At 39.0% G+C, this 13,453-nt stretch overlaps 1 protein-coding gene across 8 annotated transcripts in view; it reads left to right on the plus strand.

Annotated features, from left to right (window-relative positions):
- Positions 1-13,453, plus strand: part of LOC131318532 (D-lactate dehydrogenase [cytochrome], mitochondrial-like) — a 33,681-nt gene that overhangs the window by 15,895 nt on the left and 4,333 nt on the right. The window contains exons 8-20 of one of the 8 annotated variants that reach the window (XR_009197715.1): positions 4,560-4,596; positions 4,669-4,730; positions 5,814-5,910; positions 7,061-7,135; positions 8,390-8,498; positions 9,148-9,257; positions 9,621-9,683; positions 10,576-10,655; positions 10,755-10,885; positions 11,813-11,856; positions 12,619-12,799; positions 12,886-12,939; positions 13,000-13,167. Coding sequence is in view for 1 of the 8 variants with exons in the window: in XM_058348372.1 (XP_058204355.1) it covers positions 4,560-4,596; positions 4,669-4,730; positions 5,814-5,910; positions 7,061-7,135; positions 8,390-8,498; positions 9,148-9,257; positions 9,621-9,683; positions 10,576-10,655; positions 10,755-10,885; positions 11,813-11,856; positions 12,619-12,738 (928 nt within the window). In the remaining 7 variants the exon portion in view is untranslated. Of the gene's footprint in view, positions 1-4,559; positions 4,597-4,668; positions 4,731-5,813; positions 5,911-7,060; positions 7,136-8,389; positions 8,499-9,147; positions 9,258-9,620; positions 9,684-10,575; positions 10,656-10,720; positions 10,886-11,812; positions 11,857-12,618; positions 13,168-13,453 lie in introns of those variants that run through there. The other 7 variants (XR_009197718.1, XR_009197714.1, XR_009197717.1 and 4 more) reach the window with 7 other exon arrangements.

The raw sequence follows: 13,453 nt of genomic DNA on the forward strand, positions 1-13,453 counted from the left end.
GCCATTATCAGATTTCAGACACTTCAATTTCTTTCCTGTTTCATTCTCAACTAATGCTTTCCAATTCTTGAAAACACCAAACACATCAGATTTATGCTTGAGAAAATAAACCCATAATTTTCTAGTAGCATCATCAATGAAAGTAACAAAATAACATGAGCCACCAAGAGAAGATACCTGAGATGGTCCCCACACGTCTGTATGAACCAACTCCAACTTCTCTAATTTTAGAGTTTTTGCCACCTTTGTAAAGCTAACTTTCCTCTGTTTCCCGAAGATGCAATCCTCACAGAAGTCCAAGTCCAGCGACTTACAACCCGGCAATTTCCCTTTTGACAACATTACTTTCATCCCCTTTTCGCTCATGTGACCCAGCCTACGATGCCACGTAGTACAATTAACCACTGATGCTGCCACTGCGATGCTACAGTAAGTACCCGAAGATACATATAAGGTTCCTTCCTTTTTACCGCGAGCCACAACCAGTGCCCCTTTGCTCATCTTCCAAGCGTCTGATGTAAACGATGTGACCACTCCACCCTCTGACAACTGACCCACCGAAATAAGATTCCTTGTTAGACTAGGCACATGTCTAACATCCTTCAATTTCAGTACTGTCCCGTCTGTCTGAGTCATATACACATCCCCTTTCCCAATTATGTTGCAAGATTCATCATCACCCAGATAAACTTTTCCAAAGTTTCCCTGCACATAATTCTGTAGCACATCCATGCGTGAAGTAGCATGGAATGAGGCTCCCGAGTCTACAATCCAAGACTCATCGCGAGAATCCAGCGAACAAATCAAGGCTTCATTATCCGATTCCTCAGAAACATTTACAGTGTTCTTACCCCCCTGATTATTCCCGTTCTGCTGCTTTTTCGGTGGTGCCTTACAGTCTCGCTTCCAATGCCCCAACTGACCACAGTTCCAACAACCTTCAGGTTTCACTTCTCTAGTACGAGATTTACTCCTGCCCCTGTTCTTGGAACTCCCTCTTCCCTTGCCCTTGTTGCCTCCCCTATTTGCAGACCTGCCTCTGTCCTCTATACTAAGTGCTGAACCCGAAGCAACATCCTCACCTGATGCTCTCCTCCTAGCCTCTTCTCCTAATATCAATCCAATAACATCCTCCAATTTAATTGTTGCAGACCCGGAGGAATTACTCACTGCCACGACAAGTCCATTCCAACTTTCTGGCAAACTCGATAGTAGAACAAGAGCTCTAATCTCATCATCAAAATTAATACCCACGGATTCTAACTGATTCGTGACCGTATTAAATTCATTCAGATGTTCAGCAACAATAGAGTTTTCAGGCATCTTTAGGTTAAACAATTTTTTCATAAGATATACCTTGTTCACCGCAGAAGGTTTCTCGTACATCTTTTCTAGGGCTTTGAACAAATCTGCTGTAGTCTTTTCTTTGGCAATATTCGACGCAACCGACGGCGCGAGGCTCAATCGCACAGTCCCCAAAGCTTTGCGATCCAAAATATCCCAATCTGCTTGCTTTATGCTTTCTGGTTTTGTGCCACTGATCGGATGATATAGATCCTTCTGATACAAAATATCCTCCATCTGCATCTTCCAGAAAGCATAGTTTGTACCATTGAACTTCTCGATCTTGTATTTTTCTTCAGCCATTGTGTAAACCCTTGACCTCCTAACCCGGAGCTCTGATACCAGTTGTTGGGGATTCGAACGTCCAAACCCACAAGCAAACGCACACAATCGAAGAACAAATCAAGAACAGAAAACAATATAAAGTAAGAAAAGAACAAGACACAGAGATTACGTGGTTCCGACTTAAGCTGATTGCTTAATCGTACGTCCACGGGGTGCTGGGGTGTTTCACTATGATGAAAATATGTCAGAGTTACAAAAAAGAGGCAGCCCTAGCTTTGCTTTTATATGTGCAAACAAGCTAATACTAGAAAACCCTAAAAAACGCTAAAACCTGCGTTGGGCGGGACCCAAAACCTTCCGGGTCATTTTTACTGCGACTCTAAAATTGTCTTCACATCTCAACAGGTTCTACCTGTTTTGTTCTCCTCCCCAAGAAAGACCGCACTAAGCTCAGCACCCGCTGTGTCTTAGGTGTGTTTTTAGGGTATGGCATTAATCAAAAAGGGTATCGGTGTTATGATCCTGTGACCAAAAAGCTTTATGTTTCAAGGCACGTTGTCTTCTTAGAGCGTCTTCCCTATTTTACTCTTCCACCTCGCACTGCTCCAGTAGCCAAAGAAGACTTGATCCATATTGACCCATTTCCTATGGATCTGGATGTGCCTCCCGAAGAGTACACCTCCACTCTTCAGGTATCTGATATTTCTACAGCCCCCTCAGCATCACCTCGTCGTGCTCCGATCACCCAGGTCTACTCCCGTCGTCCAACTTCTACAGCTGCTCCCCAATCTGCCTCTGCGGATCCTGATCCGCCTGCCCGCCGGTATCCCGTCCGCGACAATCGTCAACCACCGGTAAAATATGGCTTTACTAATACTTGTTTCTCATCCTCTTATCAATCATTCCTTTCCCGCATTCACACTTATTTTGAGCCTAGGTCCTATAAAGAAGCTTGCAATGATCCCAATTGGATGGATGCCATGCAAGCTGAACTTACTGCTCTTGCTCACAATCAAACTTGGGAGTTGGTTTCACTTCCGGATGGTAAGAATCTAATCGGTTGCAAATGGGTCTACAAGGTTAAGACTCATTCTGATGGTTCTTTAGAACGGTATAAAGCCCGCTTAGTTGCTAAAGGGTTTTCTCAGGAGTATGGGATTGATTATGAGGAAACTTTTGCCCCCGTTGCCAAAATGACCACTGTTCGCACCTTGATCTCAGTGGCCGCAGTGCACCAGTGGCCTCTTTCTCAGTTGGATGTAAAGAATGCTTTTCTCAATGGCAATCTCTCTGAAGAGGTTTATATGCGGCCTCCTCCTGGCTTCGCTCATCCTTCCGGTATGGTTTGTCGCTTGCGTCGTGCTCTCTATGGCTTGAAACAGTCCCCTCGCGCTTGGTATTCACGCTTCCAGGATGTTGTTCTTCAGATTGGCTTCACGCCCAGCATGCATGACTCTGCTCTATTTCTCCGTCGCACCTCTCATGGCCTGGTACTTCTCTTACTTTATGTTGATGACATGATCATCACTGGTTCTGATTCTACTGCTATTGCTGAAGTCAAAAGTCATCTCTTCCGTGAGTTCGAAATGAAAGACTTGGGCCCGCTACGTTATTTTCTTGGTATTGAAGTTGCTTCCTCTCCTCAGGGGTATCTTTTGGGACAGTCCAAGTATGTTACTGATATTCTTCACCGTGCTCGTCTCACGGATACGAAGACTGTTGATACTCCCCTTGAACTCCATGCCAAGTTCTCTGCCTCTGATGGTGTCCCCCTTGAGGATCCTACGGAATATCGCGAATTGGTGGGCTGCTTAGTTTATCTTACTGTTACTCGGCCCGATATTTCTTATGCAGTTCACATTGTTAGTCAGTTTGTCTCTGCCCCCCGGACTACACATTGGGCTGCCCTCTTACGTATTCTCCGTTATCTTCGTGGTACCCTTCATCAGTGCCTTCTGATTTCTTCTACATCAAGCTTAACCCTCCATGCTTATGCTGATGCTGACTGGGCAGGTGATGTCAATGACCGCAAATCTACCTCTGGCCTCTGTGTTTTTCTAGGCGATTCTCTTATCTCTTGGAAAAGCAAAAAGCAATCTGTTGTTGCTCGCTCCACCGCGGAAGCTGAATATCGTGCCATGGCCCATGCTACCTCTGAAATCGTCTGGCTTCGCTGGCTTATTTCCGATATGGGGGTCTCTGTTACTACTCCTACGCCTCTTTACTGCGACAATAAGAGTGCTATTCAGCTTGCCCACAACTCGGTCTTCCATGAGCGCACGAAGCACATTGAGATTGATTGTCATTTCATACGTCAGCATCTTCAGTCTGGCACCATTGCTTTACCCTTCGTCTCCTCCACATTGCAGCTGGCTGATTTCTTCACGAAGACCCATACCACTGCTCGTTTCTGCTTTCTCCTTGACAAACTCTCGATGCTCTCTGCCCTCGCACCTTGAGTTTGAGGGGGGGTGTGAATATATATTCTGTATCTTCTTGTAATATGCTATTTTAGGACATGTATCGTAATCAAATCATAGCATAATCATAGGGTAATCATATCGTAATCATATCATAGCGTAATCATAGGGTAATCATATCGTAATCATAGGGTAATCATATCGTAATCAAATCTTGTAATCTTCCTTTCTTAGGCATAGCTTTACTCTATTTAAAGATGTACTCACCTCACTGTAATTCATTCAGAAATAATATCAGTATTTTCCGTCTCTGTTTCTCTGTTTTCTATCAGCTTCCTCTTAACTTTCCTTCTTTTCAATTTCTCATTTTGTGTTGGGGATAATATTATAGATAGGACGATTGTTTGATTGTGCTCCATCTGTTTGTTTAGTAGCCATTTCTATATCTCAAAGCGAATGATTTACTTTCTATTTTAAATTTCGATAAATGACTTCATTTTTAGCATGTAGGTATGGAACTATGCGAGAGAATGTTATCAACCTCAAGGTGTGTTATTTCCTCCTTTTATGTCAAAGAAGATGTTTTGCGTTGCATTTTACATTTTTACTTGGTTTGCAGGCAGTTCTAGCCAACGGGGATATTGTCAAGACAGGATCTCGTGCTCGAAAAAGTGCTGCAGGGTGTGTTTTGTGATTTTGTACCTTTTTATTTTTGTAGGGAGGTTCTTCTCATCCACATTAAATACAAAAGCATTGCCAAATCGAATATCAATCATGCAGTGGCAGAGTCAGGAATATAACATGTGTGTGTGTTTTGCGTGTCTGTGGGGCGACCTATTTATCTCAAACCTAGGATTATAAGCGCACTTTTGTGAATTGAACAGAAATCCACAAGGGTTCAACAATAATTTGCCGGGGCTGTGAATTTGGTGATTGAACACAAATTCACAAGGATATATACCAACAATTATAGGTGTGAATTTGAGCATTGAACAACCAACAATTACAAGGGTGTAACCAACAACTACAAAGGTGTAAATTTATTAGTTGAACACAAATTCTTAGTGTTGTAACAGAACATTACAGGGGCGTAAATTTATAATTATGTACAAACCCAAAAGGATGTAACAGCAAAATAACCAACAACTAAAGGGGAGTGAATTATGCAAAAATTCACGGGGACATGACAACAAATTCACAGTGGCTCAAAGAAGTATTTTGTTATTTATAATTTCATATTCAATATGGATCTTAAAGGACAGATCTTGTCAAGTAGATTCTGAAAATATAAAGTTCTGTCTTTTCTCAATAAAGAGATCTAGGGTTGAGCATCTCTCCAACAAGAATGATTTGTAACACATACACCGTCACACCCAAGGATTGGTTTCGCCATTTCGCGTGAAACATCGGATAAAAGATGTAGGTGATCGTCTTATTCACTATGGAAAACAGACATGTACCCTGAAAATAACATTTTTAAGTTTATAACACAAAAAGACAAAACAAAACAAAGAACACCAGATTGGGAGAATATAATTCACATAACAAAGAAGAAATCACCTAGTTATGAAGAAAGGGGCAAAATAGTAAAAACACAATGAAAAGGACCTCACAAGGACAACATCTTCTTACGCGTGACCTAGTCGGAACAAGTTCCAAAAAGATAGCAGGCAAGGATTTCCATTTAATGTTTGCTTCTTGTTGCATATGACTATTTTTCTTCAGCTAGACTACCCCATTGACATTTCCAATTACACATGTTAGGTACGATCTAACGCGCCTGATGATTGGAAGTGAAGGAACATTAGGTGTGATAACAGAAGTTACTTTACGCCTTCAGAAAATTCCTCAGTATTCTGTGGTACTTTGATTTGTTTTTTTTCCTGTTTTAATGTTGATTCTCATACGATGTCTGATGCATTTGTCTAAAAAATAAGGATTTCTTTTGGGTGGACTTTGTACGTAATATCTACTTCTTGGTGCATATATTGTCTTGAAATGAAAGCCAAACTTAGGCTTTTGTTGAGGTCACTCACATACGGACTGCTGTCTTCAAACTTTCCTCACATGTTTGATACTAAAACAAGCTGAAAACTATGGAATACCATGAATTTTGAGACAGGCCATCTATAGGTACCGACCAAACCATACCGATTTGCTACTGACCATGTGTGGGCCCCATTTTGGGGTCCCGCACAAACGATCCAAACTGTTCATTATTTTTTAAATAATTTTTCGAATTCATCTATAAAATTTCAAATTGATCAGATAAATGCAAGTTCTTAAGTTTATCGGATCAAGCTGAAATTTTACAGTTGAACTCAAAAAATTATTGAGAAAATAATAGATGGTTTGGATCGTTTGTGCGGGACCCCAAAATGGGCCCACACATGATTGGTACCAAATCGGTATGGTTTTGGTCGGTCCCCTTAGCATTAATGATTTTCAAAAGGAGTCTTGAGGTTTCCGTTTGCCTTTTCATTGGCGGTATACTATTTACTTCTCTGTTTCTCTGTGGAATAGAGAGAGAGAGGTATACTATTAACTTCTCTGTTTCTCTGGAATATATATATATATATATATAGAGAGAGAGAGAGAGAGAGAGAGAGAGAGAGAGAGAGAGAGGTTGATGTATTGTTTTGTATATTTACAAGTATAATGTGTTTATCATATTACAATTTTAACCCAAAATTTTTTAAGTAACACATTTACCCCCAACGATTCCAAATTTCTTTTACATATATAACCCTGCCATGTTGTCGCTCGCATGTCCCCCATGTCTCATCCGTGTCCCCTCTGTGTCTTGCCTTAGATAATCAATTTAATTTATTTAATGGACATACCACGTGACTTGTCCCATATGGCATGTCCCCAGTATGTTCCGTGGCGTGTCCGACACGGGTACAGAGACCTCCTAGGAGTGTTGGTGATTTATGGCCCATCAGTCTCAAAGGTCTCACCTTGGAGTGTGATTGATTGTAGAATCTTTCGTGACTAATTCTATGTTACAGGTAGCAATGTGTAATTTCCCAACAATTAAGGATGCAGCAAATGTTGCTATGGTAACTATGTTGTCTGGTATACAGGTAAGAGTTCTGTTGCCAAATATATGGCCGTTGTGTCCTTGCATGTTCAACACTTTTTTTTTTGGTGGTTAAATTTTGGTACCTAGTCTAACACAACTTGGAAATACATTGGAAATAAGTAAAGCTGCACCATCGTTGATCCTACTTACAACTTTTTGGTGTTCATACTTTTAGTTTGTTTGGATGTCTCCATCCTCTTTTTGAGTTGATGAATCCTTAATATAAGGGAAGTAGTTCAATAACTGTAGTTTGTGGCTGGGGGTTAAACCCATTTAGTATTTTGATGTATCTTACATTCAGATTGCTGCAATCACGGGATATTTTTCCGTATATCTTGCCGTCATGAGATTGCTGCAGGATTGATATTCAGTTCCTTATATTTTGCAGTCATGTCTTATGAGATTGCTGCAGTATTGGAATTCCTTTCCTTATATCTTGCACATTGGTTGAATTTACCATATTTATGCATTCTTTGTAGCTGCATACATAAATACTCCTTGAGAGAAGAATATACACAGAATTTCTCTTGCAGGTCATTAAATATGATTGATGTGAAAATCCGAGGAAGTAAAGAAAAAAGAGTGGAGTGATTTCTCTTACAAAGTGACAAGGAAAAGATTTGTGGATATCGGGTTCATAGAAACAATGTTAAAATGAACTGATTAAGGTCTTGTACTGGTTCTTATTTTCTTTTCAAAGTTGGCCGAACTTCGGGGCTGAAGAAGCTGCTTCTTGCATTTCAAAGGACCAGTGAACAACACCTGAAAAGGTTTAAAGGAGTGCTTTTTCTCCTTTAAAGTCCTACTTACTGAGTTAAAGTGCTTATATAATTGAACGGTCCACTAGTGGAACAGAAGTGCTTGTATACGTGAGCAGGAGTCTACTTATAATGGCCTTTGTTGCAGAGCTTGTATTACAGAGAGCGGGAGAGGCAATAATGTTTTTAGGATAATATAATAGTCTTGAGGGTTAAGTGCTTTTAAAATTGTATTCGAAATGTATGTAGTGAGTTAAATTTGTAGGATAACGTGCTTATATGTTGAGATATCAGAACAAACATTGCTCACATTGGGCGACCCTAGTATTAATGGAAATTTTGTACTTATTTGTTTTTATTTATGATCAACAAGAGAGAAACTTGTGTTAGAGAGATGAAGGTGCTCCAAAAGCATCAAGGCTGAATTTCAATAAGATAATGTAAAAGATCACTTGTTGCTCCTACCATTGACGTACTTTTGTTCCTTTTCTTATTAGGTGTCAAGGGTGGAGCTACTGGATGAGGTTCAAGTGAAAGCTATCAATATTGCTAACGGGAAAAACTTGCCTGAAGTCCCAACTTTAATGTTTGAGTTTGGAGGCACAGGTCAAACACGATCTACTTGAGTACCTATTAGAAAAAAAGAAAGAAACATGATCTATTTAAAGTGTGACATTTATTTATGCTTCAATTGATAATGAAACCAGGTTTAGCTGATTATCACACTGCACTTATTATTTCTTTTATAATATCCGACTCTCAGAGAATGAAACCTTGATGTCTTCATTTTCTTTACTGTCACTTTGTGACTAGTTTCAAATAGACAACTGTAGTGCCTACTCAGGGTTGATGTGCCACATACTGATTTAGCAGATGGTTCTTTACTTGATGGATTCAACTTACTGTGTGAGAGTTTCAACAAATAAAAGGAAAAGGAAAAAGGATGAGGAAAAAGAAAAAAGAAAAGCTTATTTGATGAGGGGACTGTGTAAATTGTAGTACGACTCCTTGAATTAAATCAGACTAAGATGCACATAATGGTAGTGTTTGTAAATTTCAATAATATGCACATAAGCAAAATCAGTTTACTCAATGGAAGTCTTCTAATCATTCCACTAATCATTCCATCGGTAGCCAATGCATTATTACCCCCAGCCTGCATCCGCCATTGCATATTCTTGGAATTTGCTATTTCTTTTCTGAGTTATTACAAATTAAAAGCTAGCTTTTGAGACCATATTTGTTATTTAACCAGAAGCATATTCACGTGAGCAAACGCTGATTGTTCAGAAGATTGCAGCTGAGCACAATGGTTCGGATTTCATTTTTGCAGAAGATCCAGAAGCTAAAAAGGAACTCTGGAGGGTAATTTTGCCTCTAGTTTCTGTATTTGTAGTGTATGTGATGGGGTAGCTGCTTATCAGTTTTCTTATATGATGATTCCTACAGTTTTTCCATCCATGGGTTCAAACTTTTAATTCTCCAAAACCAAAAAAAGTTTTGTCATATAGTGTGAACTTCAACCAGATCTCAAAAAAGATTTCATTTTCAGTCTATTTATTCTTGGAAATTTATAGTTGGCTCTTCAATTTCATATTTCTAAGTGATACGTGTGGGTGCAGAGGTCCTTGGTGATCTTTTTGGTGAGGTCAATTATTAGACATGAGAGTTGCATCATAATCTTCTGTTTCTATATTTCCTAAGCTACTATTGGTTGCTTTCATGTAGATAAGAAAGGAGGCACTTTGGGCTTGCTTTGCAATGGAGCCTAGTTTTGAAGCAATGATATCGGTCAGTTAAAATTAGCTGTCCTTTACGAAGGTTTACATGGATTTGACCCTTTGATAACTACTTGAATAATTTTCTCACACTTCTAGGATGATTTGGTTTCATTGTTACTTGAGATCTTCAGATGAAATGTGAAATACTAACCAACCTAGCCATTTGGAGCCCCGCGTCATTCCTTATGTGCCCTTGTTTCCTTTCATCAATTGCTCTTATAGTGTGAATGTACAGAGTTCCAATGGGGCAATTTTTAATATGTTGGTCAATTGTTCAAGTTGTCCAATGGGCAGGATGCTAAAAGTTTTTTCCACACTGATTTCTTAATTGTTCATCACTAGGTTGTCCTTACGACCTCCAATGCACCATATATGTGTTTTCATCTTGTCAGTATTACATTACATGGACTCTTTCGGATTTTGGATGTGTGAGCATATCTAGGGGTCAGAGGACCGTGGCGCCTCTGTCCTCCTAGAGCTTTTTAAAACACTGCACTCAAGAGTTCTTTCCTTTCCCTTGTTAATATTTTATTTACAGGTAGGAGCTGGGGACTATTACTTCTTCTAGAACAATATTTGGGTTTTATATAGTTTTAGTAGGCATGTGGGTATCGAGGGTTCCTTTACTATTGTCTTTTAGTTTTTCTTTTTTTGTATGCTCTTGCCATTCCCTTAATGGCCATCAATTTGAATGCAATTTTGTTTCTGTATATTAATGCACTCAATCTCACTGAAATCTCTTTTATTAAAATTAATCCCGTCAATTTGAGTGGAAATTTATTGATGAATATTATTATTAGAAGTTGTCTTTCTACCCTTAAACAGATGTGAGTGGTAATTACCTCTTCTAGTAACTGTTTTACCCCTTTTTGTAGATAAGGAACTTTCTCCACTTCTTGCAGGATGTATGTGTCCCCCTATCGCATCTTGCAGAATTGATATCAAGATCCAAAAAGGAGCTTGACGCATCACCTTTAGTGTGGTATGTTTCACAGCATATTTGAGGACATCCTTTTTTTGTTGTATATGCTAATTTGATATGCTTAGGCATTTCTTTTCTGGTTCTTATTGTTTACAACAGCACAGTTGTTGCTCATGCTGGTGATGGAAACTTCCACACAGTGATTTTGTTTGATCCAAGCCAGGTGGAACACCGACGGGAAGCTGAGAGATTAAACCATTTCATGGTGCATACTGCTTTGTCAATGGAAGGTACCCAATCTACGTGTTGTGTAATTAGGTTATGTGGTTTTGCCTTGTGAACAGTTATTATGGTAAATTATCGTACGAATTCTTTTCTTTTGGATGTTCTTAGATTTCAGAGAAATCCCAGAGGTGAAAATTTGATATGCACAAGAAAGCAATCAAGCTTCTGTTACGTAAATCTGGAAATTTATAAGAGGAACTATATTTTGCTTTAAATTGAAACAATAAGCCAATGGCAGTGTGCCAATCGCTGACCAAGACATGGCCGATTTGTCATTCTAAGCCCATATCGTATTACTCAGAGTAAAAATCCAAGAAAAGGATGCTCCAATTCAGATCTAATGTGGTAATCTTGTACTAGTAATTTGAGTTGGATTTTGAAGGTTTTTGACCTAATGGAAACAGTTACCTGTGGACTAATTAATCTTGACAGATTAATTTAAGATCAGCATCATCACCCTTACCTTTGTAACAGTTTGCATAGACTGTAAATTGTCCAAGCCGATTGCTGTAAAGTCTGAGAGGTTCATAACCTGGCTAGAGCTGCCCTTAAGGGTAGCTAATTGTGTTTGCTGTTGTATTTATCGTTATATATCTAATAATGATTATCCTCTCTCAAGAAATATAGAAGATGTCATATCTTTTTATTGAACAATTGAACTCTTTGGTATTGCAAATGAATCGAGCTATCTTGCAAGGCGATTATGAAAATCTGTATTGCAGCAAATCCTATTATCCTGCAATGTTTGCTTATATTGTCACTCTTTTTAGCATATCGTATCCTGGGCTTCCTTAGTCAACCAGATCCAGCGATACTACCAGTGGTTTGATTTTAGTATCTGCCGCAATTCAATAAAAAAAATTCCGAAATATGCTTGTGGCTAGTAAGAGCACTAACATAGTTTTGGTTTCGGTGCTTTTATGACCGAACAGGAACCTGCACAGGAGAACATGGTGTTGGTACAGGGAAAATGAAGGTACGACAAGCTTGATTGTTGGGGCCTGTTTGGTTGATCAGATTAGATACAAATTTTGATTAGACATCCATTAGACTGCATTTCTCACGCTTGAATACTTCAATTGGTTAGGGATACGTTTGACATGGGATAGATTGACAGTATCTGGTGAAATGTATCCTACATTGATTAGGTTATTTTTTCTTAGATTGAAATTTTTTCATGCCCTCTTTATGTCTGAACTCACTCACTTAAGATAAAAATCCTATATAGCCACCTGTTATGGTTTGAAACGTATTACGAATAAAGCAATTGTTTTAAGGTAACTTGAAAAGACAATAATAAAATATATTAGTTGAAAGTGATGAGTGAAGAAGAGCAATTGCGCTCTTTAAACCTCTCTCAATGCATTTCTTTTCCTATTGTACTGTTTTCATCTATGATCTTCATGATTAATTGAAATCTTCTTCGCCGTTCAAAAAAAAAAAAGAAAAAAAAGGATGAGTGAAATTCACTACATTTTCCTCATGTTTTCACCATTACAAGTTATAACTAATATGCACCCCCAACTAATGTAGATTATTGGATCCGTTAGTACATGTTGGATTACCCACCATATAGTGTTTTAAACACTCTCATCAATCGTTTAATCAATCAAACGGGGCCATAGAGTAGACATCGACTTCAATTATGAATATTGGTTTAACACCTTTTCAAAGCACCTTCAAAACTAGGTTTAACCGATGAGCTTGGTTGTACTTGCTATTGTTTGAAATATGGCAGTACCTCGAGAAAGAGTTCGGAACAGAGGCTCTCAGGACAATGAAGAGTATAAAAGCAGCTTTGGATCCCAACGGCATTATGAATCCAGGAAAGCTCATACCTCCTCATGTTTGTTTTTGATCTCTGTCTGCTGTGGATCCCAACGGCGTTATGAATCCAGGAAAAGCTCGTACCTCCTCATGTTAGTTTTTGATCTCTCTCTCTCTCTCTCTCTCTCACACACACACACACACACACACACAAAAAAGCTCTTGTATTCACTGTCAGTTTCAAGTTGGCAGACCAGTTTATTGCGTTATGGGAGCGAAAAACCAGCCTCCAGTCGATACGAACATCAAGTGTGAGAAAGAACATAGCTTGAACTTGTCTTGATTAATCTCTGTATTTATTTAATAAACCTATGACGAAGTTGTTCTGCATTACCAATTCAATGACGGTGAGACGGCCAAGGTTATTTCGTGCAATTGAATACAGTTAATGTAATCAAATACTCGTATGTTCTTTTATCCTGGTAATCCAAAACAATGTCATACACCTGCAGTTGATTGATGCCTGGGCTTATTATGTCTTCTTATTCCCGCGGTTATATCAGTGTAGTAAAGTTCTTCTTTGTGTTAAATTTCCATGTTGTACCTACCTTCCCGCATCTAATGTTCCACGCAATTTGCCAATTTGATATCCGTCTCAATCTTGATCAGAGTCGCTCTCGGTAAGGAAAAAAAGAAGAAAAATGTCGATCTAAGTTATAACTGGCGTGGGCGTATGGCTTTTTTGTGCTTGTGTTCCCTTTCTTTTGATCTTAAGATTGTTGTGTGTGAAGGATACTAAACACTCG

This window comes from Rhododendron vialii, chromosome 3a (genome assembly GCF_030253575.1).
Source record: "Rhododendron vialii isolate Sample 1 chromosome 3a, ASM3025357v1".
Taxonomy (NCBI): domain Eukaryota; kingdom Viridiplantae; phylum Streptophyta; class Magnoliopsida; order Ericales; family Ericaceae; genus Rhododendron; species Rhododendron vialii.